Raw genomic sequence first — 27,551 nt, forward strand, 5'->3', positions numbered from 1 at the left:
TTGCAGGCGGCAGCCCAAAAATGCACGAGTTTAAGGGCTTAAAGGTGCACTCAGTATGTCGTCCAGGACTTAGCTAGACTGACACCTAGGGGCATGAATGCAGCATCATTTAAACAAAATAGTTTTCAGTTAGCGATGCCGTTGAAGAAATTTACTATTTACAGTCAGCCATGATTGATTTAATCCATGAGTGAAAGTATCCAACAAGATAAAGTATCCAATAAGATTAAGTGAGGAGTATTCGGCTGATCACATGATCCCAGCATGGCAGCCCCCATGAGGGGACCCTCTCCATGTAGAATAAAACAGTTTTTATAAGGTTACTGATATGATTGGTGTCTTCATCTCATGTAAGTGCTCATTATTTCAACATTACTAGTAAAACTCTCTTTAATGAGGAAAAAAATTACTTGGTGCACCTCTAAGATCACTGCAATGTTACTATATTTTATACTACCAAATACTGTTGTGAATATTTGGTAAATATGTGACATGTCGCTCAGCCCTAGCCTACGCTATTCCTGTCTACTAATAGAAGAAAGTAGAGTAAATCTTTGTTACAATCTTATGTTCATGTTGACATCTTTTAACCCTTTTGGGAGCGACAGACAATGTCTTACAACCTAACAAACATACCTACAACTGAAATTCTGATTATACGCCCTCCTCAGCCTCAAGGTTGAATGCATTGTTGCTCAAAACTAGATCAAAAGAGAGATCTTAACCCCCAGCCCAAAACCGAAGGGGAATTTTCAAAGCTCCCCTTGTGTGGGAGCTAAATTCTCCTTGACGTTCCCTTCCAGAACATTTCCAGAACAGTGTGTCAGAGAGCCTTGTCAGTGGTCCATTCGAAATGAATATCAAATAACCTCCTACTGTTGTCATACATACAAACACAGTTCCTAAAGTGTTAAACGTTTCTCAGGATTATGCATGTCTTTATGTTTTCTGATAAGTTTGCACTGAATTTTCTAAATGTTTTCTCTCTCTCTCTCTAGGCATGTGGTCCCATACTATGACAGTTCAGGACTACCAAGATCTCATTGACAGAGGATGGAGAAGGTGCTGATATGTCTTATTGTCTGACATCAATACTGAAGAATTCTCACATTCAAAGAATGTTTCATAATACAGTTGTCTACACTGCATAAATGGGTCATCAACAAGGCATTTCCATCTGCAGAACTGCTGCTCAGTGGTGTTTTTTTGTTTTTGTTTTTGGCACCATTCGGAGTAAATTCTAGAGACCGTTTTCAGGAGATCAGCAGTTACAGAAATACTCAAACCAACCCGTCTGGCACCAACAATCATCCATGCGATTATCTAATCAGCCAATCGTGTGGCAGTAGTGCAGTGCATAAAATCATGCAAATAGGAGCTTCAGTTAATGTTCACATCAACCATCAGAATGGGGAAAAAATTTGATCTCAGTGATTTGGACCGTGGCATGATTGTTGGTGCCAGATGGGCTGGTTTGAGTATTTCTGTAACTGCTGATCTCCTGGAATTTTCACACACAACAGTCTCTATGATTTACTCTGAATGGTGCCCAAAACAAAAAACATCCAGTGAGCAGCAGTTCTGTGGACAGAAACACCTTGTTGATGAGAGAGGTCAAAAGAGAATGGCCAGATTGGTTCGAACTGACAGAGTCTGCGGTAACTCAGATAACCGCTCTGTATAATTGTGGTGAGAAGAATATAATCTCTTAATGCTATTCTGAGATGCGGGTTGGCGCTGTTTTGGTGGCATGAGGGGGACCTACACAATATTAGGCAGGTGGTTTTAATATTGTGGCTGATTGGTGTATTTCTAAAATATAATTTTCAAAATCAGACATTACTTTTGGCAATATCAGGACCATCAAATATACCCTCATAGCATTACTGTATATTATTTACAGCAGTTTAATATAGTACAATCATCTGTAAACGTAATTTTCTCTTGCGCGGTGCAGACTCACTCTCATGCTTTTAATGTTTTTAACATTGGTGCTCTCGTGCTGACAACATGTGCTAACATGATGAATGGAAACCACTTTAAAAACTACAGACTTCGACCTCTGAGTCATCGGTTTGATATCTATGAAAGAAGCACTATTGATTATATTGAAACTAAAATCGCGACATGTTGTGCAATTACTAAATCACAAAACACAGTTTAATCAAAATTATTGTAGCTATTCCCTTTCTTTGTTACGATCGTTTTGATTGACGTGGATATATGTGGATGCGCTGATTATGAATTTGTAACATTTATATATTATAAAACATATATATTTTTTTGGATTTTTCCCCTTTTTCTCCCAATTTGGAATGCCCAATTCCCAATGTGCTTTTTTAGGTCCTCATGGTCACGTAGGATGAATCCCAGTTGCCTCCGCGTCTGAGACAGTCAACCCGCACATCTTATCACGTGGCTTGTTGAGCACGTTACCACGGAGACATAGCGCATGTGGAGGCTTCACGCCATCCACCACGGCAACCACGCTCAACTCACCGAGAACGAACCACATTATAGCGACCACGAGGAGTTTACCCCATGTGACTCTACCCTCCCTACCAACCAGGCCAATTTGGTTGCTTAGGAGACCTGGCTGGAGTCACTCAGCACACCCTGGGATTTGAACTAGTGAGCTAGCGAACTCCAGGGGTGGTAGCCAGTGTATTTTACCACTGAGCTACCCAGGTCCCCACATAATGTTTCTTAAACTTTAAAATGTAATGCTGGACAAATGGGGTCATGTTTTATTTTTTCGCTTCTTGTCTCTGTGATGTTTTTTTTTTAAATTTTAATATATAAAGGGTTTTCATGCAAAAGCATATTTCACTACTGTAAAGTGACATCACAGATGGAGCTTCTCCGTGAATGTTGCACATTTCCAACTAATTGATTATGAAATTCGTTATCAATTATTTTCATTTTTTCGATTAGTTGTTGCAGCACTAGTTGCGTGCGACCAGAGAAGACAATGCAATACAAAGCTGTGTTGTTGTAGCCTAATCTCGTCAAATTAAAGCTCAAAACTCAGTTAAAATATTATTTTTCTTGCTGTGGGGCTATAGTTTCAAGAGCAGTGGACCGTTAAGGCAATATCTTGCCTTATATGTTGGATTAATAAAAATATATTAGTATTAATAAACAGACAACTTTCATTAATCATTAATTGTTGGCTTGTGTATGCCTGTTTCCAGTTTAAATTTGACTTTTTATCTTCCCGTTGTTCTTTTTTATTCTGTTTTTTTAATGTATTTTTTTAGAAGTGGCAAATATGTTTACAAGCCCACTATGAATATAACCTGCTGCCCACAGTACACCATCAGGTAAGAAGACCAAATAATGCTTCTACTGTTTATGTTTGATTAAAGACTCAAAGATTTATCAATGTTAAGTAAATATCTCATATTGGAATACATTATTTAATACATTTTTGTTATTGTGTATATATATATCTGCATCTTAAATGTCAATGAACAATTAGGTGGAGGCAATTTTACAAATATAATTGGTCCCAATCATAATAATCTTTAACATCAACATATTGAACTTGCTGTTTTGCAGGTGCCATGCCTTGAACTTCCATCCATCAAAAACGCATAAAAAGACCTTGAAGAGGATGAACAAATTTCTCTCCACGGGAGAGATGCCTGTAGAACAGAATGATGGGGGGCAAGGTTAGCGTCACTTAGTTGATAACTGGCCACTAAGCCCACATCTGTTGAAATTTAGGGCTAATGTTCTAATGAATCTGAAAGTTTCTGCATTCCTTCACATTCAGAGATGATACAATGAGACAATGGGCCTTATTCATAAAACACGAGCAAAAGGAATTTCTTTGGAATAGATGTAAAACCATTTTACGTAAATTGTCAAATTGAGTTTAATGGATCATTTTGCATACAGATTGATTTATGAATGATTAACGCAGATATTTTTTCAGCTTGTGTTCCACGAATAAAGCCTAAAGTGTGTTTTGCATGTCCTTCTAAATATTGAAAATGCAAATAAGGAATTTATAAACACGTTTGAGCCAATGTAAGAACAGTTGCAACACCAAGCCTTCGTAACTGATTTCTACTGATATAGCCTCTTTCTGTTGTTCCATATATCGTGGTCTGATTTGATTTGATATGCCATGCCAGGTGTTTTAGAAGAAATCAGAGGTCGCCTAAAGCCCCTCTCTTCCATACTTCAGAGGACAGTGGCTATAGCTGCAGGAAAAACCCAGTCGTTTTTGTCAGGTGCGCTATCTGTGCTGAAGGGGAGATGTTAAAGGAATATTTCGAGTTAAATACAAGTTTAGCTCCCTTCTTTTCTTTAAAAAAGGCAGAAGTCTAGGTTACAGTAATGCACTTACAATGTAAGTGAATGGGGCCAATCCGTTAAAGAACTAGTCCACCCAAAAATGATAATTTTCTCATGATTGACTCACCTTTAAGCCATCCAAGTTGTGTATGTCTTTGTTTCTTCAGCAGGACCGAAATTAAGATTTTTATAAGCACATTTCAGCTCTGTTTGTCCATATAATAAAAACTGAATGGGTGCCTTGAGGCTGCTGGCTGTTTGACGGTCCAAATGGCATACAGTTGAAGTCAGAAGTTTACTTTCACTTAGGTTGAAGTCATTAAAACTCATTTTTTAACCACGCCACAGATTTCATATTAGCAAACTATAGTTTTGGCAAGTCGTTTAGGACATCTACTTTGTGCATGACACAAGTAATTTTTCCAACAATTGTTTACAGACAGATTGTTTCACTTTTAATTGACTATCACAATTCCAGTGGGTCAGAAGTTTACATACACTAAGTTAACTGTGCCTTTAAGCAGCTTGGAAAATTCCAGTAAATGATGTCAAACCTTTAGACAGTTAGCCAATTAGCTTCTGAAAGGCAAATTGGAATCAGTTGTAGGTGTACCTGTGGATGTATTTTAAGGCCTACCTTCAAACTCAGTGACTCTTTGCTTGACATCATGGGAAAATCAAAAGAAATCAGCCAAGACCTCAACAAGTCTGGTTCATCCGTGGGAGCAATTTCCAAATGCCTGAAGGTACAACATTCATCTGTACAAACAATAGTATGCAAGTATAAACACCATGGGACCATGCAGCCATCATACCGCTCAGGAAGGAGACGTATTCTTTTGCCTAGAGATGAACGTAGATTGGTATGAAAGTGCAAATCAATCCCAGAACAACAGCAAAGGACCTTGTGAAGATGCTGGAGGAAACAGGTAGACAAGTATCTATATCCACAATAAAACGAGTCCTATATCGGCATAACCGGAAAGGCTGCTCAGCAAGGAAGAAGCCAATGCTCCAAAACCGCCATAAAAAAGCCAGACTACATTTTGCAAGTGCACATGGGGACAAAGATCTTACTTTTTGTAGAAATGTCCTCTGGTCTGATGAAACAAAAATTGAACTGTTTGGCCATAATGACCATCATTATATTTGGAGGAAAAAGGGTGAGGCTTGCAAGCCGAAGAACACCATCCCAACCTTGAAGCACGATCGCTGAATTCATGATAGCTGAAGTAAATCATTCTCTTTACTATTATTCCAACATTTCACATTCTTAAAATAAAGTAGTGATCCTAACTGACCTAAGACAGGGAATGTTTTCTACGATTAAATGTCAGGAATTGTGAAAAACAGAGTTTAAATGTATTTGGCTAAGGTGTATGTAAGCTTCTGACTTCAACTGTATTTAGGCAGCATCAAAGTAATCCACACGAATCCAGTCAGTCAATAAATGTCTTCTGAAGCAATTCGATAGGTTTTTGTAAGAAACTAATCATTAATTAAAATGTTTTTAACTTTAAATTGTTGCTTCCTCCCAGCGCTGTATTGCTGTTTGAAATAAACTAATTAAAGATGACATTGGTTCCTCTGTTTTATACAAAGCACGCGCTTCTGTCTTCTCGCATGAACGCGGCATCACGATTATGTCACATGATAGCTCCGTGATGGGTCGACTGGTAGCAGGAAGCGTTTTTTAAAAGTTAATAAAGTTGTAATTATTTATTATTTTTTTTACACAAACCTATCGATTTGCTTTAGAAGACATTAACTGATCGACTGAGTCGTGTGGATTACTTTAATGCTGCCTAAATATGACTTTTGGACTGTCGAACAGCCAGTAGCATTATGACACCCATTCACTTTATTTGTATGGACAAACAGAGCTGAAACGTGATTATAAAAATCTTAATTTCGATTCTGCTGAAGAAGGAAAGACATCCACATCTGGGATGGCTTAAAGGTGAGTTAATCATGAGAGAATTATCATTTTTTGGGTGAACTAACCCTTTAATATTAAAATACTCAATGTTTTATATAGCCACTAGATATAAATATTATATATGTTAACATGATTTTAGTGTGATAAAATTGCTTACTAACCTTTTTGTGTAAAGTTATATCCAATTTTGACTACATAACGCTGTAAAAACGACAATTTACAAGGTCAACTTTACAGCTCACGTAATATATGAGTTTTAACAGAAGAATAATTTAAGAGCTTTTATAAATTTATAAGCTTCAAATATCTGCCTTTTAAACCCTCCAAAAATTGGTCCCATTCGCTTACATTGTAATTGTCTCACCGTAACCTCAATTTTTGCTTTTTTTTTTTTTTAAAGATAAGGAGGGAAGAGTCTAAATAATTTGTTTGTGGTAATCAACATTATGCAACAAATGCTGTTGATTGAGCTTAACTTGTATTCAACTCTGAATATTCCTTTAACCAGATGCCCTTCAAGTCGCCCTTGCCAGACTGAAACATCCATCCATCATCCATCATTCATTGTTATCACTCTCGTGAACCTCAAATATTTTAGCGTTTTGGATTTTCTATATATATCAACTTTATTTTTTATGAGTTGAAATGTCTGTTGCATGGTTTTATCCACAGTCCCTTCCCCATTTCATACCATTTAGATGGACTGATTTAAACCAAGTGTCTATGAGAATTAACCCACTTCTAGTTGTTTTATAATGATCTGCATACTGTGATTGTCCTAAGTAGTACATGTTCATAGATCAAACTAACAGAGGAATATTTTGGTAATGCCAGTGTTACGCTTTTAGGTGAAATCAACCTACGAATGGTTTACTTATAGTCGACTGCATATTAAGCTGGGATATGAAAAAAAATAACATTGAACTTTAAAGAAATAGTTCACCCAAAATGAAAATTCTCATCATTTACTCACCCTCATGTCATCCCAGATGTGTATGACTTTTTCTATGCTGAACACAAACAAATATTTTTAAAAGAATATCTCAGCTCTGTAGGTCCATACAATGCAAGTAAACAGGGTTCAAAATGTTGAAGCTCCAAAAATCACACAAAGGCAGCATAAAAGTAATCCATACGACTCCAGATGTTTATTCCATATATTCTGAAGTGATCCAATCGGCTTTGGGTGAGAACAAACCAAAATATAACTCCTTTTTCACTGTACATCTTGACATCAGCAGTGTCCTTGGCGATCATGATTTTAAGCTCAATTACATTTCGTAGTGCTTGATGCATGTGCAGAGCACTAGATGGTGCTGTAGGAAGTGTAATCGAGCATGAAATCATGATTCTGACTAGAGACTGAAATGGCAGATTGCTTCTGAATACCTGGATTAAACGGTGGAGTCATATGGATTGTGAATATGGACTTTTATGCTGGCTTTATGTGCTTTGTGGAGCTTCAAAGTTTTGGACCCTGTTGACTTGCATTGTATGGACCTACAGAGCTGAAATATTCTTCTAAAACTCTTCGCTTGTGTTCTGCAGAAGAAAGTAAGTCATACACATCTGGGATGACATGAGAGTGAGTAAATGATGAGAACATTTTCATTTTTGGGTGAACTGTTCCTTTATGGGTAGGTTTAGTGATGGGTTTAGGGACAGGGTATTGGGAGGGAATAATTATTTACCAAGAACCTAAGGATATTGATCCAATAAAAAGTTCTATTTGGCTAAATAACATTTTGCAAATAATTTGCTTGCAATCATCAGAGTATTAGAGGCATCATTACGGCTTCAGTAATGGTCATATTGGATATTTGTGTGTTCTTTAGGAGAGCCGATGGACTCCGTGCATGAAGAAGGTGTTCGACCTCCTCCTCAAGACCCTCTGAAGATAGACCACACTGATGAAGAGGACATCGCCACCAGTCCTGACACAGAAGCAGACACCAGATCAACTACATCAACAACTCCCAGAGAAGATGCAGCACCTGTCCCAGAAGATAAAACCTCAAATGTTGCACCCAAACCAGGTCTGTTTCATAAATGTTTATAAAGAGCCGTAAACGATGCATATTATTGTTTTTGGTGTAATTTACAGTTTGCAATAATGAGTGAGATATTTTGATGTTGCCCTTACATTTTGAGTTGTTTTTACAACTTGAGGGATGAGCCTAAATTATTGCTTGTGGTATCTGACAGCATGCCACAGATGATGTTCGTAAACATTAAGCTGTAAATGATTGTTTCTGAATTTTGATGAAAATATGAGTGATGCTTATCAGTCGATGAGATTTTTTTCCACCAGGCGAAAATCATAAGTCTGAGTAAGGAATCATAAGGAAAAGTTATAGCATTAAGGGGCAAAATTTGCCCAATGGAACTGATTTTCAGGGGCATTGTTTGTATTTATAAGGGCATTTTTAAATATAGATAAATACTGATGACAGCTACAGGTCAGTACATTGTCTGCTGGGGACCTAATTCAATAGATTGAATATTATGAAATATATCAAATGTTAGAAAACCGAAAAAAGCAGTGGATTTTGCTTTTGGGTCATTTTTTTACCCGCCTTTTTAAAATATCTGAAGCATTTGCCACTTTCAGTGGCATTTTTGCCTGGCATTTTACCATTGAACACGAGAGGGCAGTATGTAACCAGAAATAAATGCGGCAAACTGCATGAGGATTTTAAATTGTTCCCTGCAGTCACATATGCTATACAAGATTAACAATTCGTGCATGCCATTTCACTTTTTAAATCAAATTAACAAAATATAATTGCAATACAAAATGTAATTCGAAACTTTCCAGTCTCATCAGAAGTATATACTCTGAGTAAACAATTCACTTTCTATTAGGAGTGATCTTTGTGGCAAAACGTGATAATACCCTCTAGACTTGAGGCACGAGGACTATACATCTCTGTGTATGAATTATAGACAAGTCCCATACATCTAAAGGCCCCTGGAATGAACACCCCCTAAGAACGTTCCGGAAACAGGAAGGATTTATGGAGGCTCCCAAAATGAGTAGAAAACTCTCACTCTCCGTCTCCAAATGGAAACTACCTGGTGAAAAATGTATCTCTGCTTGCTTTATGACCATCTTTACGTGTGACTTATGTCTGTTGTTAATGTTGAAACAGACAGAGCTTAATGACTGATACTTCACAGGAGATCAAACACTCCAGTTACAAACATGAGAATCTGTAAATGACCTCTCTGGATATTTGAGCTCAATGTAATGGAGCGAATACATGTGAACTAACTTAGTCCAAAGTTCAAAGTAATGAGAAACAAAGCAAGAGAAATTAGAACTAGATTTGTACATTTTTTGAAGACTGGAGTTGGCCTGACTATTTACCCCCAATTATTGTGTATGTCATAAGATTAAGTGATGGGAAGTCCAATTCATTTCCACAAACCGGTTTTTTCAGACAGTTCGTTTCCATGAACCGTTTCAAAACCGATTCAGTGGTTCTTTTACGTCATCCCGTAATGACGTCTCTAGTAAGTAATTCTAACATCCCGGAGTCATGATTTTCATGCTTAAACATTTAAATAAAGCCATATGTGAATGCATATTGCTTATTATTACATTTTAGTCAATTAAGTTATAATAATAATGCTGTTTCTTGTCATCAGTGTTTCATTCTGTGATCCTGCATGTCAAATACGACTGACAAATATTGATTACATCTTGGATAACTTTCCTACATTTAAAGATTGCACCTAAAGCACCCAATACTGACAATGATGCACAAACACGGATTTGTTCATGTCTAAAGCATATAAAGAGAATAAACTAGTTTTAATCAACTCATCAGAAACCATGATTCATCTTATAACAATTTAAAATATACACTGGCAGCCAAAAGTTTGGAATAATGTACAGATTTTGCTCTTATGGAAAGAGATTGGTACTTTTATTCACTAAAGTGGCATTCAACTGATCACAATGTATAGTCAGGACATTAATAATGTGAAAAATTACTATTACAATTTGAAAAAAAAAATAGGTGTTGAGCGGGTAGAATTCAGTGAAGCTGTCAGCTGAGGACATGTGAGGCATCTATTTCTCAAACTAGAGACTCTGATGTACTTATCCTCTTGTTTAGTTGTACATCTGGTCTTCCACATCTCTTTCTGTCCTTGTTAGAGTCAGTTGTCCTTTGTCTTTGAAGACTGTAGTGTACACCTTTGTATGAAATCTTCAGTTTTTTGGCAATTTCAAGCATTGTATAGCCTTCATTCCTCAAAACAATGATTGACTGATGAGTTTCTAGAGAAAGCTGTTTCTTTTTTGCCATTTTTGACCTAATATTGACCTGAAGACATGCCAGTCTATTGCATACTGTGGCAACTCAAAAACAAACACAAAGACAATGTTAATATATTTTTTTATAAATATATTTGAAATCAATTGCTTGAAAAAAATCCTTGTCCCCTTCATCTGGTACTCCACTTCTATGACATTGAAAGTTATTTAAGTATTTATTTTGTACTTATTTTTAATACAAGCATTAGTGCAAGGCCGAACAAGTGTGCAAAAAAGCAAAGCAAAATTATTATTATTATTATTATTAATAATTTAAAAAGAATGTTTGTCCCTTAATATCATGGCATTTAATATTGGTGTTGTCAATATTAAAACCTTTTTTTTAAAATACAAAATTTATGGAAAATAATTTTTAAGGTCAAAGTTCAGAGGCTGCTTAAATATGCATATAGTGATTTTCCCCAGCATGTTAAAAAGTTATTAATTCACATTTTAACTAATATTTTCACACACAAAAAATTGGTGTTGTGCTCCATTGAACCCTCAAAATGTGGTGGTGTAACCCATTTAACCCTCATTAGTATTTACTCGGTGTTAATTTGCTTTGTTCGTGAAACAAAATTAAATAATAAAAGAAAGAACAACAGCCAAGTTGTCCTTTATGAATAAAAATAATGTCAACATGTTACAAAATGGCAAAAACTGAACTAAACAGGAAATTACAATATTTTGTAAGTTGGAAAGTCAACATTTTCTGAGAATGACCCATTTGCAGTTTGGGTCAGTTCCTCACATAAATCTGTTGTGTGACTTTAGAAAACATGGAACATAGCACACTGTTTTATGGACCCAGTTATTCACTTTTGTTGGAAAACAAAGTGCGTTTTAAGGGAGCATGCTACAATTGCACATCAGTTTCGTCATGAATGAACCAATAATTGCTACTGAGAATATGTAGTTAAAGATGCACATTGAGAAATGTTGTACTTGTAATAAGTGGTGTTTTAAAAATAAATTAACTGAATGAATGAAATATTTGTATTTAAAATGAACAAATAAAGAATTTGATTTAATGACATCTCGAGCATAGTCCTTGAAAACAAATAAAAATGTGCTTGAAATGTCCTTGAATTTAACTTTGAAGCATCTGTACGAACCCTGTACTAAGCGGTTGTTAAGGAGTCGTGTGTTTGATTGGGTGTTGTAGATGGTTTTTAAGTCTGCTTTTAGGAGGGCATCAATGAAAATAATGTGAATAGTCATAGTACAACGCCAAGGTTAATACATCAACTTTTGAGATTAAAGGAATAGTTCACCCAAAAATGAAAACCCTCATGCCATTCCAGATGTGTATGAATTTCTTTCTACTTTAAAACACAAACAAAGATTTTTGAAGAATATTTTAGCTGTGTAGGTCCATACAATGCAAGTGAATGGTGACCAGAACTTTGAAGCTCCAAAAATCACATAAAGGAAACATTAAAAGTAATCCATAAGACTTCAGTGGTTAAATCCTTATCTTTAGAAGCAATATGATAGTTTCTGGACAAACCGACAGCTAAAATGCCAAGGATCTGCAAAGCTGTCATTGCTGCACGTGGAGGAGTTTTTGATGAGAACTCATTGAAGTAGTTTAAGTTGTTCTGTCATTTTTTTTCAAATTGTAATAGTAATTTTTCATGTTATTAATGTCCTGACTATACACTGTGATCAGCTGAATGCCACTTTGGTGAAAAAAGTACCAATTTCTGTCCATTAGAGCATAAATGATGAGAGAATTTGTATTTTTGGGTGATCTATTCCTTTAAGTGAATGGTAACGACTACAGTGTTACTCCAGTAGGTCATTCTGTTTTGCTCATTTTCACTTGCTGGATTTTTTTAAACAAAAGAGTGTATTCAAGAGTGTATTCATAACTTGTTTTTTTTTTTTTGTGTGTGCATTTGTGTTCAGGGGGGTTAGGGTGCCTGTAAAGTCTGGTCCAGATAGTAAAAGTTTTTCTCCACACCCCACTCTTCTTTCCATATGTTTTCCTCTCATAAAGGAGTGTGCCAGCTCTAATTCACCCAACCCTGAGTCATCCCCGCACAGCAAATATACATTACACTATCCCTCAGGGAACCAGAGACTGTGTGTGTGTGTGTGTGTGTGTGTGTGTGTGTGTGTGTGTGTTGGAATTGTATTTGAAGGAATGCGTCTGTGAGTTTTTGCTGTTTGTACTTTAGTGAGTGTGTGACTGTTACGGTAAATGTGTGTCCATGAGTCCTCAAGGAAAGGCAGTTCTTATGTTTTTACGAACTGTATCTGCTAGAGAGGGAGAATCTGTGTTCTGCAGGAACAAATGTGTCAAAGTTTATCTCCTTGTTGCACACGATGTCCCGCTTTTAAAAGCACTTGTTTACTACTAATGGTCTGTGTGACCTTGGTACTATCAATTCAGCATTATCTAGTCAAATGTGAAAATATTCAATGTTTATTCTTTATCATTTGACTGTTACCCAATAATTTATTTATAAAGATGACTTTTTCAATGTTAAAACACTTACTCCTGTCACAGTTAAATACATTATAGGTGCTATACTGCACTAAAAAGCCAAAACGCAGTAAGTACTGCAACACTGAAGCAGAGACAAATGTCTTCAAAAGTTTTGAAAATCCAGCCAAATGTGTATTATAAAATAATCTTACTCCATTTCTCTCAGAATTTGAGCTTAGTTGAGCCAAACCCATCTATCATAGGACAGATTATAGTTAAAGCGACTCGATTTAGTTCATAACTCAGTTTTGACTATTTTAAGGTGTCATTCAGAGCAAATGCGTTCTTGCATTAACCTCTTCAACTAAAGGGCATTTTTGGGCTGCCGCCTGCAATTTTTCACCCTCAAATTTAAAAACTCATCATTTACACATACTGTGGACTAATTGCCAAAAAAAAACCCTTTTGGTCCTAACTTTGTATGAATGTAATTCTGGTTCTGTTCACTCCATCTCCCTCCAAAAACTTTATTTCACTAGATTGCAGCAAGTACTAGAAAAAATATTTTTTTCTCTATCTCCTTCCGTCACAAAATGGCAATCTAAAATGTAGTTGGTGCTCTAATGCATTTTAGCCCTCACAGATGTGCTCGTCCATAGACATTCAGTCTAATTTTCAGTTCATGCACCACCCCAATTGTTTCATCGAATATCTCGGCCTCTGAGTAGACTAGAAGCTCAGTCTAGGTGTCATTAGAAATCCTCCCCTTTGCAATGATTTTATCACCAATAGTCGATAACATATATTTCCGATGATATGTTTAGCATGCTTGTCCTGCTGGACTGCATATTTTGTTCTGGAGATCTAAGAAATAACATTGGAATATTTACACAAGCAAGCTCACAGACAAGTAAAAAATGGCTAATTTTTTTGAAAACTGTCTAAGGTAAAAGCAGATATTTAGTTTTTAGCTATTTAGGGTTTACAGCAGCAGTGATCGGTGAAAACTGTACAGCCACATTCCTGAGAAAGAGAGCTTTCATTTGATTTATGATTTGTCTATTTAAGTGCTATTTGAAAGACTTTTATAATCATATTAATATTTTTACCACACAACCTCTATGTGGTGCTGATTTGTGACGTGAATGTTTTCAGGCCTTATTTTTTATTTTATTTTTATGTAACCTAAATGCAGAAGTGATGGTTATCTATGGAAAGTTCAGATTCTAAGCTTTCAAATGATACCCCATATGCCTGACTTATGTATTCGGAGACTTGAACATTTTAAGCATAAACTTCTTTTGCGACAGAGCGCCCCCTTTTGGACCCACCGTCGTGTCCTCAGAGTTGAAGCGGTTAAAAAAAGCTAGATGCAGTGCAATGAATACAACAAAATCCGGGTGTCTTGAGACCTCTAAAAAACAACGCACTCTTGTATGAGACACTGAAAAAACGGCGAGACGCAGTGCCAATGGTCAATCATTTCCGTTTAGCACATGTTTACGTTGAAAAAACAATTTAAAAAAAGTGCAGATGGATGCAAAAATGCCTTCGGTGCGAACGGCCCAACACTGTGTTTTGCCCATGCATTACAGTATAAAAGGCTAATTATATTTCATTAGTAGCAGTTCACTTCTGCATATTAGGCCGAACTGCTTTCGTACAATTTGTGAACTCTACTGGAGTGCACTAAGTGAGGACTTAGACAAGGCCCTGAATGCTCTTGTATGGTACTCTAGCACACTTTTTTTCTTTTACCGAGCAGCGCTATGTCGGCTCTGACCCGCTCAAAGCTCGGTCAAACAGTGCGAGTAACAGAACACAGGCCGTTTTTACCCTGGATCCGGCCCAACATCTACTCTGGCTCTCGCTCTCATGTTTACTCTGGTTTGCAGGGAAGCCATTCAACATCTCTATCATCCCCGTGCCGTATTTACAACCCCAGCCGGAAACATTCCCACTACTAAGTCAACTGGATGTATTAACAGGAAAAGAAGGAAGAATGGATGTTAAGAAAGAGCTAATAGTCTCAATGACTTGCGCTCTTTGTGTGAGAAAGTCATAGAACGGCGCTTAGGGGTCTCGAAGGAGGTCCCACGCCTCATGTGAAGCGTGTAAAGGCCAGATTTATTTGAATAAAACAGTGTAAATAGTGTATCACAATGTTGTAAATCAGGTCAAAAATGTACAGTTTGAAAATGTGTTTTGTAATGAAAGTGTTTCTAAGAACTTGTATCCGGTCAGTGCTGGGTTCTGAAGATGTGAGTGCAATAATCACTCAATGTTTTATGTTGACAAACTTCTAATAGCGTTCAGTGCAGTCGTAAATTTAAGAGAAGCGCTGTTCTTGTGGGTTTGTGGGTCCACGGTAAAATCTCACCCCCAAATCAAAAGAAAGAAAAAATCATATATTTTAAAATAGTTAATTATATTTTCCATAAAGTTAAAGAACCTATTTTAGTATAATTAAGAGTTTTTGCATTGTGATATTTATGACAATTAATTTTCATGTTTTTAAAATGTTTAATTTTTTTTTATCCAAAATTCTCATTTGCAAAAAAATAAAATAACAATTTCATCACTGTAAAGCACAATCAAAAATCAGTGCATTTTTAAAATTAATACATCATGGTAGTTTTTGTTGTACATCCTATAATTTATGCTGATTTTAATTAATCTATTAATATTTTAACTATATTGCAATATATAGATCACCACTGATGTAATTAATAGGAATTACAAAAAAACGAAAGTAAAATGTATGGACAAATGGGGGGGAATGTCATAATGCAATTGGTTAATGTCATATTTTTTTAAATATACAGTTGTGCTCAAAAGTTTGCATACCCTGGCAGAAATTGTATATATATTTTTTGTGAGATTCATGTGAAAATTGCTTCATTTATTATAATAGAAGCTTTCTAGATTTCTCATTGTTGCATGATCAAAAAAGCTTGCTGTCAGGACATGGCGTAAAGCTCCAAGAATGTTGAGGATCTTAATGGTCCTAGAAAATAAATGTCTTTGTCTTTATGCGAATTATAATAAAAAATGGGGGAGGGGGGAATATGACCCGGACATATTCATGACAGGCTTTGTGAGAGGCACTGTTGTTGTGTTGTCCGTATGGCTCAGCTGTGTTCCTCCTTGTCCCTCTCTCTTTTTTTCTCTCTCTTAGAGAGGCTAGTTCTCCTCTTTCTCTCCCCCGCGGGGCGGTCGGGTTGATGGCAGGCTGGCAGGCTGATGCTCGGCGGCGGCTGGCACAGGGACAGGCAGGAAATGGCCCTGCTTTCCTTATTGCTTCAAACAGGATGTCAGTGTGTAAACTGTTGACATGGGTTGCCGGGAGCACTCTGAGGGGCTTGCATCAGTCCAGGGACATAGAGATAGGGGGTTAGATCGAAGGGAGGGTTATTGTACAGTGTACTTAGAGACAGATGTATACATTTAAAAATGAAATTTCACAAATGAGCTGTTTAGTTTGCACAGTCCAACAAATTAATCAGTCACTGTTTGGATGAGCTGCAGAAAGGGAATATATGTTCTTTATCTGGGCTAAATTCAGCGTGGCTTACGATTTGTTTTTACACTAAGTCTGTGGTGTGCAGATTGACCTCTTGGAGGGGCAGAGAAAATGTTTGCAATGGTAGAAAAATGACAGATCTCATTATAAAATTACCTGTTTTACATAGGCTACTTGACAGCACACACGTCAGTGTTTTATTATGTTGGCTTGACGAAGCCATTGCGTCTCGAGACAAGAAACAGAAAACAGGCAATTAGAATAATCATGGTGCCGCTCAGAGGTTGCTCAAGAAAACTGTGGATATCTTTTCTAACTGATCGGACAAATGGTTTTCACACAGCGGACGATCAAAAATTTGAAAAGCTTTTTTATGATAAATTCTTTCAAATCACTGATTATTCATTACACAATTCCCCCTTTTTGAAGGAAGTAATTAACCCTGATCATATTCCATACCAACTCCTCCAGTTTCCTCCAGGCCAAATTAACAACATTTAAAACTGCAAGTGGCCTGAAAACTCCTTGCAAAAGCAGCGGGAGTCAACAAACAGCTCATGTTGTTTAATAGCTGATGATGTCATGATGTCAGAGCAGAGAAAATGACTTCCATGTAAACGGGAGGACCTGCGTTTACTAGCGCAAGCTAGACGACTCATTTGTACTGCACAGAAAACCATGCTCATAAAAACTCACTTGAAGATCGCACACCTATACATTTAATGAATATAAGCCTATCATTGGCCTACAGTTCACAGCAATCCATTTTGCAGTTGAATTTGTCAATCTGTCCAAGATAGATTTATTATAAGAGCTTTTCTAAGGACGCGTCAATGTACACGTATCAGACGGACACTTGGAGCGTCTCACTTTGGTTGTTTCGTGTCATAAACACGGCGTTTTTAGGTTGCTGTGTCAAGTTAAATGTAGTTTGAAACTTGGAAAAACACGTCTCGAGATTCCTGCATTCGGAATTGCTTTCCGTCCAGCTGTGTTTGAATGCAAGAACACGTTCTCATCTTGTGCTGTTACTTGTGTCAAGCAAGCCTGAGTGTGGTTTGTTGTCTGTACAGCTGTGCGTTGCCTATACAGCTGTTTTAAAGTTTTTCTTACTGCCCCTGCTGAAAACAGGTGGAAATAGTGCAAACTCTAAAATATTTATTCTAATTTTTCTTTGCTATACTTTTTTTTTTTTTTTCAATCCTAAAGATTATCTACAGGTTTAATTGAAAGAAAATCCAGATTTTTAAAATGGTCTCAGAATTTTCGACCCCACTGTACATCCATATTCCCAGTTAAATGGTGCCAAAAGTGGGACATACCCGAGACCTGTTATTAATTATACCTCTTCTATAGTCTTCTACCAGACAACAGTAGTGATTCTGAGCGACATGCAACACATTTTATGTGATGTTCTGTAAGCGTATGTTTAGTTTTGCAAGGGAGGAACCTCTTGTTTCAACTGGAGATCTCAGCCCTCAAGATTTTATTCTTTATAGAAAGTTGGTTTTAGACTCCTGCTGCTGCTTTTCCTCCCCTCTTCTTGTTGCTCACAGGTTCTCAAATTTTCCGCTGTTCTGAACTATTAATATGACATAGTTTAGATGTGGGTGTGCCCTTGCCTTTGCACATGCGTTCTTAAAAATGTAATGTGGCATATGAAGTCTAACTAAGGAATGTTACGGGTTCAATACAAGTTTAGCTCAATCGACAGCTTTTGTGATGTAAAGAGTCGCTTTTCTTTCCAATTTCTTTATTAGAAGTAGTGTTGTCACTAGTAATATCCTGACAGCCCACGGTTTTCACTAGTGATTGAGATTTTATGGTCGTTAGTGAGTGTCCAAAGTTCTGAAATTTGAATGAACACATTATGATTAACAAAGCTGTCCTAACCAGTCATAAGCATCAGAAAGAACTTGAAATGCCTTTGGTTGACGAACACCCATTCCTACAGTATTTTCGATGCGACATGCAGTCAGCAGTTTAAATTCAACATGAAACCGCGTTTGCAACCCATTTTAATTCCATAATCTGACGTGTTTCTGAGTGAAGCAGGATACTCAACAAGGAAAATAATTGTATCTGTTTGAAATTGATTAGATCATGAAATGTGGTCTTTATATGGAAGTTGATTGGAGAGGTTGGTAACATCAGCTGAAAAGGAAAGTTGTCTTAGAGGCAGAGCAAGTTATTACATTTTAATAAAATATTATGAAGACAAATATATATATATATATATATATATATATAAAATTATTTTATTTTTTTTATGTGCTCCAATGAATCATGCATGATAAAAAGCATATTAAGAAAGTAAATACTAAAGGCTAAATATCACAAACTGACGAAATTTCAGAGGTGACGTACAGACTTCAAGTTTTTGTAGTGTAGACCACATCAAGAAATTGCAACGTGCTGCTACACTATATTTAATTGTTCAGCATGTGACTAGGCATTTCTAGCATGTTTTAGCTTGTTGCTTGGCATTGTTAGCATGTTTCTAGGTCTTGTTAGCATGTTTTAGAATGTAGTTAGGCATTATTAACATATATTAGCATGTAGATTGGCATTGCTAGCATGTTGCTAGGCATTGCTAACATGTTTTTTCTTGTTTCTAAGCATTGTTAGCCTGTAGCTAGATGTTTCTAGCATGTTTTAGCGTGTTGTTTGGCATTGCTAGCATGTATCTAAGTCTTGCTAGCATGTTTTAGAATGTAGCTAGGCATTATTAGCATGTTATCTGTGATTGCTAGCATGTTTCTAGGTCTTGCTAGCATGCTTTAGTATGTAGATTACATTGCTATCATGTTCAGCTTGTTTCTTGGCATTGTTAGCATGTTATTTGGTAATGCTAGCATTTTTAGCATGTTGCTAGGCATTGCTAGCATGTAGCTAGGTTTTGCTAACATTAAGCTAGGCTTTTCTAGGAAAAATTTTATTTTTTTATTTTTTTTACAGTCAATTGGTAAATTCCTAATCGCATATTCTTAATCGCAGGCAAGGGAGCCGACCCCAACAGACCTCTGTGTCGAAAAGCTAAGGACATTAGGAAAGAGCGACGACTTCAAAAAGAGCAACAGAAGCAGCAAGAAGGGACATCTACATCTCCGAATCCCACCCCATCAAAATCTGCATCTTATCAGCCTAAATTATTGGAGGAATTCATTTTGGAGTCCTTACCGAATGACCCTCTTCACCGTTTAGAGGTAAGAAATGAACTTGCATAGTTGCCTTAAGTGCAGCTGACACCTTTTGAAATCACATAACTCACAAGAATAGTTTCATCAAAAATACAAATTATGTCATTATTTTCTTACCCTCATGTTGCTATAAACCCAAATGGCATTATTTCTTCAATGGAACACAAAATTTGAATTTTTGAAGAATCTTTACGCAGGTTTATTCCATAAGTGACAACATACTGTCAAACTACAAAAAGGACCATAAAAGTCTTCCATGTGATAATGCGCTTTATATCATGCCTTCTGAAGTCATATGATAGAATTGTGTAAGGAACAGACCAAAATGTGAAGGAAATAAAAACCAGGCCATTTTATGGAAAATGCAAAAAAGATTGCAATATTTTATCACAGGCGAAAGACATCAGTGAATAGCGACTTAAACCTTACACAGTGCTATTATATGGCTTCAGAAGACATGGAACATTGTGTTTAAGTCACGTGGACCATTTTTTATGGTGTTTTTGGTCCTTTTTGTAGCTTCTATACTCGTTATATGAAAAATAGCGGAGTGAAGTGTCCTTGTGTTCCAAAAAAATAAAAGAAAATTGGCAGCATACAGTTTTGAACGACATGTGGCTGTTGTAAATTATGACATAATTTTTTATTTTTTTTTGGTTAAGCTATTTTTTTACACAAGCAAATGCAAAAGAGGAAGTTGCCCTTCGTATAACATCGTACGCGAGTTAAATATCTATACTGATCTCAAGAGTACCGCTATCTTCTACAGCATTTTTGTACTTGTTTATCCCTGGTAAATATTTTCATGCCATTCTTTTGACATGGTTTTGAACAATCCTCTCCTGCTTCTGCTTCGATTGATTGGGTGAGGTCAGCATAGGTAAACAGCCAATGTTTTTGCTTTCTAAGTGATTCTGTATGAAAGAGCGTCTTATATCCCAAACGTCATTGTCCCCGGAGACGGCACTGGTCCGATTTATCCCTCAATTAACTTGTTGACTGGATTGATTTGATTGACTGCAATATGTCATTCAATTACTTTAAGTGGATAGCAGTCAATGTCAGCCTCATCTGAACAAGGTTAGTGGTTTGCTTTAGAGACAATACAAAAGGAATTCCTCTATATTTGCAGAATTCATGTCCAGGACTAAAAAGCTAGTTTAAAAGCACTTGAGTGTTAAAGAGATCGTTCATCCAAAAATGACATTTCTTTATTTGGGTTCGGAACATACTCTACACAATGTGAATGCAGACGCTTCCAGCAACGCAAGCTCGTTATTGTGCAAATATACATTGCACTCTCTGCATTGCCACAAGGGGCGCTATAGCGGACGTAAGTCCATATATTGATAGCAACTTCTGGTTGTATGGCATATAAATGAGAGCTACGGCGGAGGGGCAGAATTTCAGTGAATAACAATTAAAATTTCATATATATCGTCATTTACTCGCTCTCATCCCATCCCAGATGTGTATGACTTTCTTTCATCTGCAGAACAAAAGCAAAGATTTTTAGAAGAATATCTCCACTCTGTAGGTCCATACAATGAAAGTGAATGGGGGTCCAAAACTTTAAAGCTCCAAAAAGCACATAAAAACAGCATAAAATAATCCATAAGACTTCAGTGGTTTAAGCCATGTCTTCTAAAGTGATCGGTTTGGGTGAGAATAGACCAAAATGTAACTCAATTTTCAATATAAATCTTGACATCTGCAGTCTCCTTTGCGATCATGTTTTCAAGCTCGATTACACTTCCTAGCAAAGTGTAATCGAGATTGTAATTCAAGGTAATTTGTTTGTGTTCTGCAGAAGAAAGAAAGTTATATACATCTGGGTTGGCATGAGGGGTGAGTAAATGATGAGAGAATTTTCATTTTTAAACGGATGCAATTATACTAGTGCACAGTATCAAATACTTCCTTTCCAGACCTCACTTTATCGCTTGTGAGTGTGGGTGTCTATGCAATTTTTTTAGTTTTTTTTTTTTTTTTTTTAGAAATCTCAGTTTTGGTGTCGTTTAACTCTTGGTTAAACTTGGTTTAACTTTTGATGAGGGCTGTAGAGACACCCAGCCTTGCAAAATACAGAATATTTTCCCTCCAATTGTGTACACCGATAGTGAGAGCACAGTAGAGACCAGAAAGGTGAAGTCACCTTGTTTGTCGTAAATAAATAAAAAGAAAATGTACAATTGTTCAATGTAAACCAAAAAAGTTTACGTCTTAAGAAAATTTGACTGCTGTGACATTTGGATGTGTGATGTATCTTAAAGGAATAGTTCACCCCCAAATGAAAATTCTGTCATTTACTCTTTGTATGAATCCTACTCTTGATTGGTTATTATTTATTTTAAATACCATTATGTCATTCCATACCCATATGCTGTTATTGAACACAGAAGTAAAAAATTTGAATGTCAATTTTCCATACAATATCCAACAAGGTCTGTCAACCCCCAAAAATGGTCATAAAAGCACCATAAACAACATTAAGTAACTGTGCACTATTTTTCAAGTCTTCTGGAGCTGAACAATAAGTTTGTACAGTATGAGGAACAGGATGACTGTAATAATTTTTAAAATCAAATCATTCCTGCAGCTCAGCATGTAGTTCTCTGATCAAATATATCACAGATTTGATGTCACGACAGTTGATCATGAGACACATGAGGAACAAAATGATAGTATTGACATCTAACATGCAGCATAATTTATTTGAGAACAGCACATGGTTATTTGCATAATTAGAACTGCATAATTTTGGTCTGTGCCTCACATAAAGCTATCATGTGGCTTCAGAAGACTTGGAATATAGTATACAAAACACAAAGACTTTATTGGTGCTTTAATAACCAGACTGGGCACTATGCGATAGGGAGGACAACAGGGAGTTCTCTTTTTAAAATGATTCAACATTTTTCCTTTTGTTTGTAATGGCACGAGTGTGATTACGTAATAACAGAATTTAAATTTTGGGGTGAACTATTTTCTTAATATAATTTAAATAGTTACACCTGAATGACAGCATTGTCTTGCTGTTCTCTTAAATATGTATAGTGTTCTTTGTCCCCAATACCTGCTCTGATAGTTTCCACAGTGGAAAGCAGATGAAGAGCCACTTCTCTCTGTTGGCAAAGTGCAGGATCTTGTCTCTGAACACAGGCACACCAGTTCTCTTTGAGGTGGAGTCAGGATTCAAAAATGAGGAAGTCTTTAGATATCATAGTAAAGAAAAAAGACATACACTGTCAGATATTTACAAAAAGTACCTATGGTTTTACTATAGTAAGCATAGTTTAACCATGGTATTTGTAGTAAAACCATCGTAGCCACAAAATTAACCATGGTTATACAGTCATGGTAACTACAATTTTACTATAGTACATAATACCATGGTTACTATATGGACACTGCAGTATTACTGTAGTAAATCCATGGTTGTTATAATTTTCTATAGTAAAACCATGGTTTCAAAAAACAAAAACATGGTTAACACAGTCATGGTTACTACCATAGATATTTATGGTTTCTACAATATTACTGCAGTAAAACCATGGTTAATTTTTGTAAGGATTACTAGAAGCATGCCTGGGTGTCTAGGGGGCAGAATAGCTAGCTTAGATGAAAATGTTGGCATAAGAAATTAGTTTAACACAAAAGAGCCTCCTGACAACGAAAATCTGAAAGATGTGATCAAATAAATGTGTGCATTAATCATGGGATAAGCGGAATAATTGATTCTAGACCGTTGAATGCACAATTGCGGTGGTGCACTGGTCCGTCGTCAAATATTGCTTATTGAAAATGATTTTAAAAAATAGTTTAAAATGACTTGCATGTCTCCAGCATCATCTCTTGCGCTCTTCAGTCTTCACGGAGGTTTGAAATTTCACGCGGCGTCCGCGACACAGCACCGCTTGTTTACAGGTTATTCAGTGAATAGTTATAAACCCAAGCTGAAAACCTGAAAATGTGTTGAGACAAACAAATGTGTGGTTGTTATGTATTATATGTGTGATAACTGCGGTATCAGCGGAATAACTGAATCCAAACCGTTGAAGTTTTGAAAGTTAATGCACATCTGAGGCATAACGGCCGCTTCACGCCGCATCGTCACCTCAGGATATGCATTTATTTTCAGTAATTCAACTGTCTGTCTCTAGTTATTCCTTCATATGTTCAAAAACGACTAAATAAACAAGTAAATTAACAATTTACATCTTCCAGTTTACAGTGTTGGGGCTCTTTCTCTCATTCGGCAGGCTTCACAAAGATTTGAAACTGTATGTAATGACGTACAACATATATGGTTTTTTTCACATCCACTTTCCCATCCCAGCAGTGCTGGGTTACTGGTTTAAAATGTTCACCAACCCAGATTGGGTCAAATCAACCCAACTTCTTCACCCAACAGCCTCAACCCAGCGTTTGGGTATAAAAGTTTTTATGTATAACAGAGTGTACATGGGGGGAAATGTCTCCTTTTGTGTTCCATGTAAGAAAGAGGGACATGCGGGTTAACAATATGAGGGAGAGTAAATGGTGACAGAATTGTCATTCTTGTGTGAACTATTCCTTTAACTCTTTTAACCCACAAAGAGTAACAGTTATCTGGGTGCTCGCAAGCAAATTACGATACAATTTAGTCATCAAATGCCTCTAAACATACCTGTAGAGGGCAGTAGTGGCACACTATTACTTGTCCCCAATTTGTACTTCTTTTCAAACCCCAGTTTGGAAAGTGATTGCTTCTGCCCTCTTTTAACCCTCTTGTAATTTGAAATCTCTGAGCTGTTATGACAGCGCTGTGCTCTCTTTGTCTTGGTTTCTCCTCACACACTTAATTAAGTTCTCCACAACTCCAGAGAATAACCCAACAGATTAAAAACTCTCCCCATGTTTATCTGAAACAAAATTCGCAAATATCTTCAATTAACTCGGCCAAGCATTAATATGAGCACTTCAGTGAGGGCCAAATAAAATAAAACCTGAAGTTAAATCCCCTGGCCTTGCTCTTCTGTGGAACCTGTAAACCATAAGCACCTCGTCCAATGAAAACGTCTCCATGAGAGTTCTTTTAATTAGGAACAGCTTTGCCATTCAATTAAATATTTTTGTTTGGAGGATTGGATTTTTATTTGCCGCCTCACTTTTGAGGCCAGCGTGCCCTTGTGCAAACACAGATGATTCTGGTAGATGTCAAGCTCTGTTTTACTAATCAAACCTTACATCAAATCCCACACAATGCGCTTTAAACTGATGTCAGACTTTCACACCCATGTAGAAGTTGGAAGATGCTTTGTCTAAGTTTGGCTCCAGACTATTCACGAAATCACTTGACAGTTATGTAATGTAATTAAAGTAGTTAGCTACGTTTAATTACAAATAGACAAAAACGCACCATAAAAGTAGTTCATATGTCTCGTGTGCTGTATTTCAAGTTGTCTGAAGCCATACGATAGCTTAGGAAATATGAAATTCTGTTATTATAATCATTATTCACTAAAAATATCACCCTCCGCCTTCCAAATTTTATTGGCGCAAACGCATATTGGCACGTCGCGTTTGGTCACAAGACAGACAGGAACCAATGGTGTTTAGTAACATTAACGTCAAACCATTTGCAACGTGTTTTGACACGCAAAGTTTGAACGTGCGCATGTTGTTTTGCAAACCGCCCAATAGTTGCTAGCAAATTAGCTTAAAAAGAGCTACTTCGGGGGCCTGGGTAGCTCAGCAAGTAAAGACGCAAGTTCGAATCCAGGGCGTGCTGAGTGACTCCAGTCAGGCTTCCTTAGCAACCAATTGGCCCGGTTGCTAGGGTGGGTAGAGTCATGTTGGGTTAACCTCTTTGTGGTTGCTATAATGTGGTTCTCGCTCTCGGTGGGGTGCGTGCATGCCACGGAGAATAGCGTGAGCCTCCACATGCGATATTTCTCCGCGGTAACATGCTCAACAAGCCACGTGATAAGATGCACGGATTGACGGTCTCAGATGTGAAAGCAACTGAGATTCATCCTCTGCCACTCGGATTGAGGTCACTACACTGCCAAGAGGACTTAGAGTGCATCGGGAATTGGGCATGCCAAATTGGGGAAAAAAGGGGAGAAAATCCAAAACAAAAAACAAAATATGAGCTACTTCTCCCATTGGATTCCATTGAAATCTATATTATAATTATCCTTTGAAATGTATATCATAACCAATTATGGACATTGTGGTTATTTCTATTCATTATATCCTTTTTTTTTTTTTTTTTTTTTTTTTTTTTTTACTATGGTTGCTGATGTGATATTATGAAGCCAGTTGTACTGTAGCCCGAAAATTCTGGAAGTTTCTTTTGTAACTATATACAGTAAGGAGACACTTTGTTGTGACCGTTTGACTGCCGGTCTGGGTTTAATCATTAGGAGAGGAAGTCATGTGTGTTTGACTTTTCCACAGTTTGTTGACCAGGAAGTGACTCTTTATCTATGAAACTTTCAAATTTAACAGTTTCTTAGGGAAACAGCAATGTTTTTCTAAAATCTGTTGAGAAAATATGCAACAATTTAGCCTATGGAATTATTTTCCGGGCAATTTTCAAAACAAATATTGTGTTTTCTATTTATGGATGCATAAACGGTGACATTATCCAAATGCAATTTCAAATTACATATTACCTTTTGCATTTTCGTTTACGCAAACATACAAGGTCTGCCAAATTTCCAATGGAAAAGCAAAGTCCATTTGCCATTGCATTTCCCATGTCTTACGAGTTATGACCCTGTCATATCGAAATAGCAAAAGCAATTACCCCGTTTGGTATTTCACTTCCTCTGCGCCCCATATGGAGCCTTCCAAAATTAAAACGCCAGCCCATCTGGCACCAACAATCATGCCATGGTCCAAATCACTGAGATCAAATTTTTTTCCCCATTCTGATGGTTGATGTGAACATTAACTGAAGCTCCTGACCCATATATGCATATATATATATATATATAAATGCAGAGGAAATTCAATGGCATACAGGGTAATTGCTTTTGGTATATTGATATGACGGGGTCATAACTCATAACATATAGGAAATGCAATTGCAAATGGACTTTGATTTTTCATTTGAAATTTGGCAGACATTGTACGTTCATGTAAAGAAAATGCAAACAGTAATACGTGATTTGAAATTGCATTTGGATTATGTCACAATTTATGCATCCACAAATAGAGAACTCAATTGCAAATACAATTTGCAGTTGGTTTTGAAAATTGCCCAGAAAATACTTCCATATTAGCCTTTTTTTAAGGGTGAATCTTAAATAGTCTGTCGTGGTGTTCTGGTCATTTTCATCCCAGAATTAAAAGAAATACAAAAATAATAAATTATTTTATAATTATAATATTGAAATTATACTACAGTTTTAATTTTATTAACTATATATTACAATAATTTATTTTTGCTTAAGTTAATATTACATTTTTGTACCTTTTTACACACATCCCTCCCCAGTTCTCAGTACTGTAAAGTGGAAAAAATAAAAAAATCTCATTACTACAATTACTCATTACTTTAAAAGTTTTTATAATTGTGAAGAATTTATACATCATGGTAGCATTTGTTGCATTGGCTTTTAAGTTTAATTGATCCAGATGCATAACATAAATGAGAATTGAGTGGAAAATGTGCTTGATTTTTATGAAAATGCTAGCACAATGGCAAAAAAAAAATCAAATGGCCCTTTATATTGATGTCATATTCTTTATGTGAAATATAATTCATTTATATTTTTCTTTTGAATTTACGATGAAATAAGACCTGTACACATTTTTTGAGATTCACAATA

General features: G+C 36.5%; 1 protein-coding gene across 7 annotated transcripts in view; it reads left to right on the forward strand.

Moving 5' to 3' along the window:
- LOC127411944 (arginyl-tRNA--protein transferase 1-like) overlaps positions 1-27,551 on the forward strand; it is a 133,349-nt gene that overhangs the window by 6,982 nt on the left and 98,816 nt on the right. For 5 of the 7 annotated variants that reach the window (XR_007892371.1, XM_051647883.1, XM_051647884.1 and 2 more), the window contains exons 2-7: positions 999-1,062; positions 3,261-3,323; positions 3,562-3,674; positions 4,143-4,241; positions 8,080-8,280; positions 19,526-19,734. Coding sequence is in view for 6 of the 7 variants with exons in the window: in XM_051647883.1 (XP_051503843.1) it covers positions 999-1,062; positions 3,261-3,323; positions 3,562-3,674; positions 4,143-4,241; positions 8,080-8,280; positions 19,526-19,734 (749 nt within the window). In the remaining variant the exon portion in view is untranslated. The remainder of the gene's footprint in view (positions 1-998; positions 1,063-3,260; positions 3,324-3,561; positions 3,675-4,142; positions 4,242-8,079; positions 8,281-19,525; positions 19,735-27,551) is intronic. The other 2 variants (XM_051647886.1, XM_051647885.1) reach the window with 1 other exon arrangement.

This window comes from Myxocyprinus asiaticus, chromosome 21 (genome assembly GCF_019703515.2).
Source record: "Myxocyprinus asiaticus isolate MX2 ecotype Aquarium Trade chromosome 21, UBuf_Myxa_2, whole genome shotgun sequence".
Taxonomy (NCBI): domain Eukaryota; kingdom Metazoa; phylum Chordata; class Actinopteri; order Cypriniformes; family Catostomidae; genus Myxocyprinus; species Myxocyprinus asiaticus.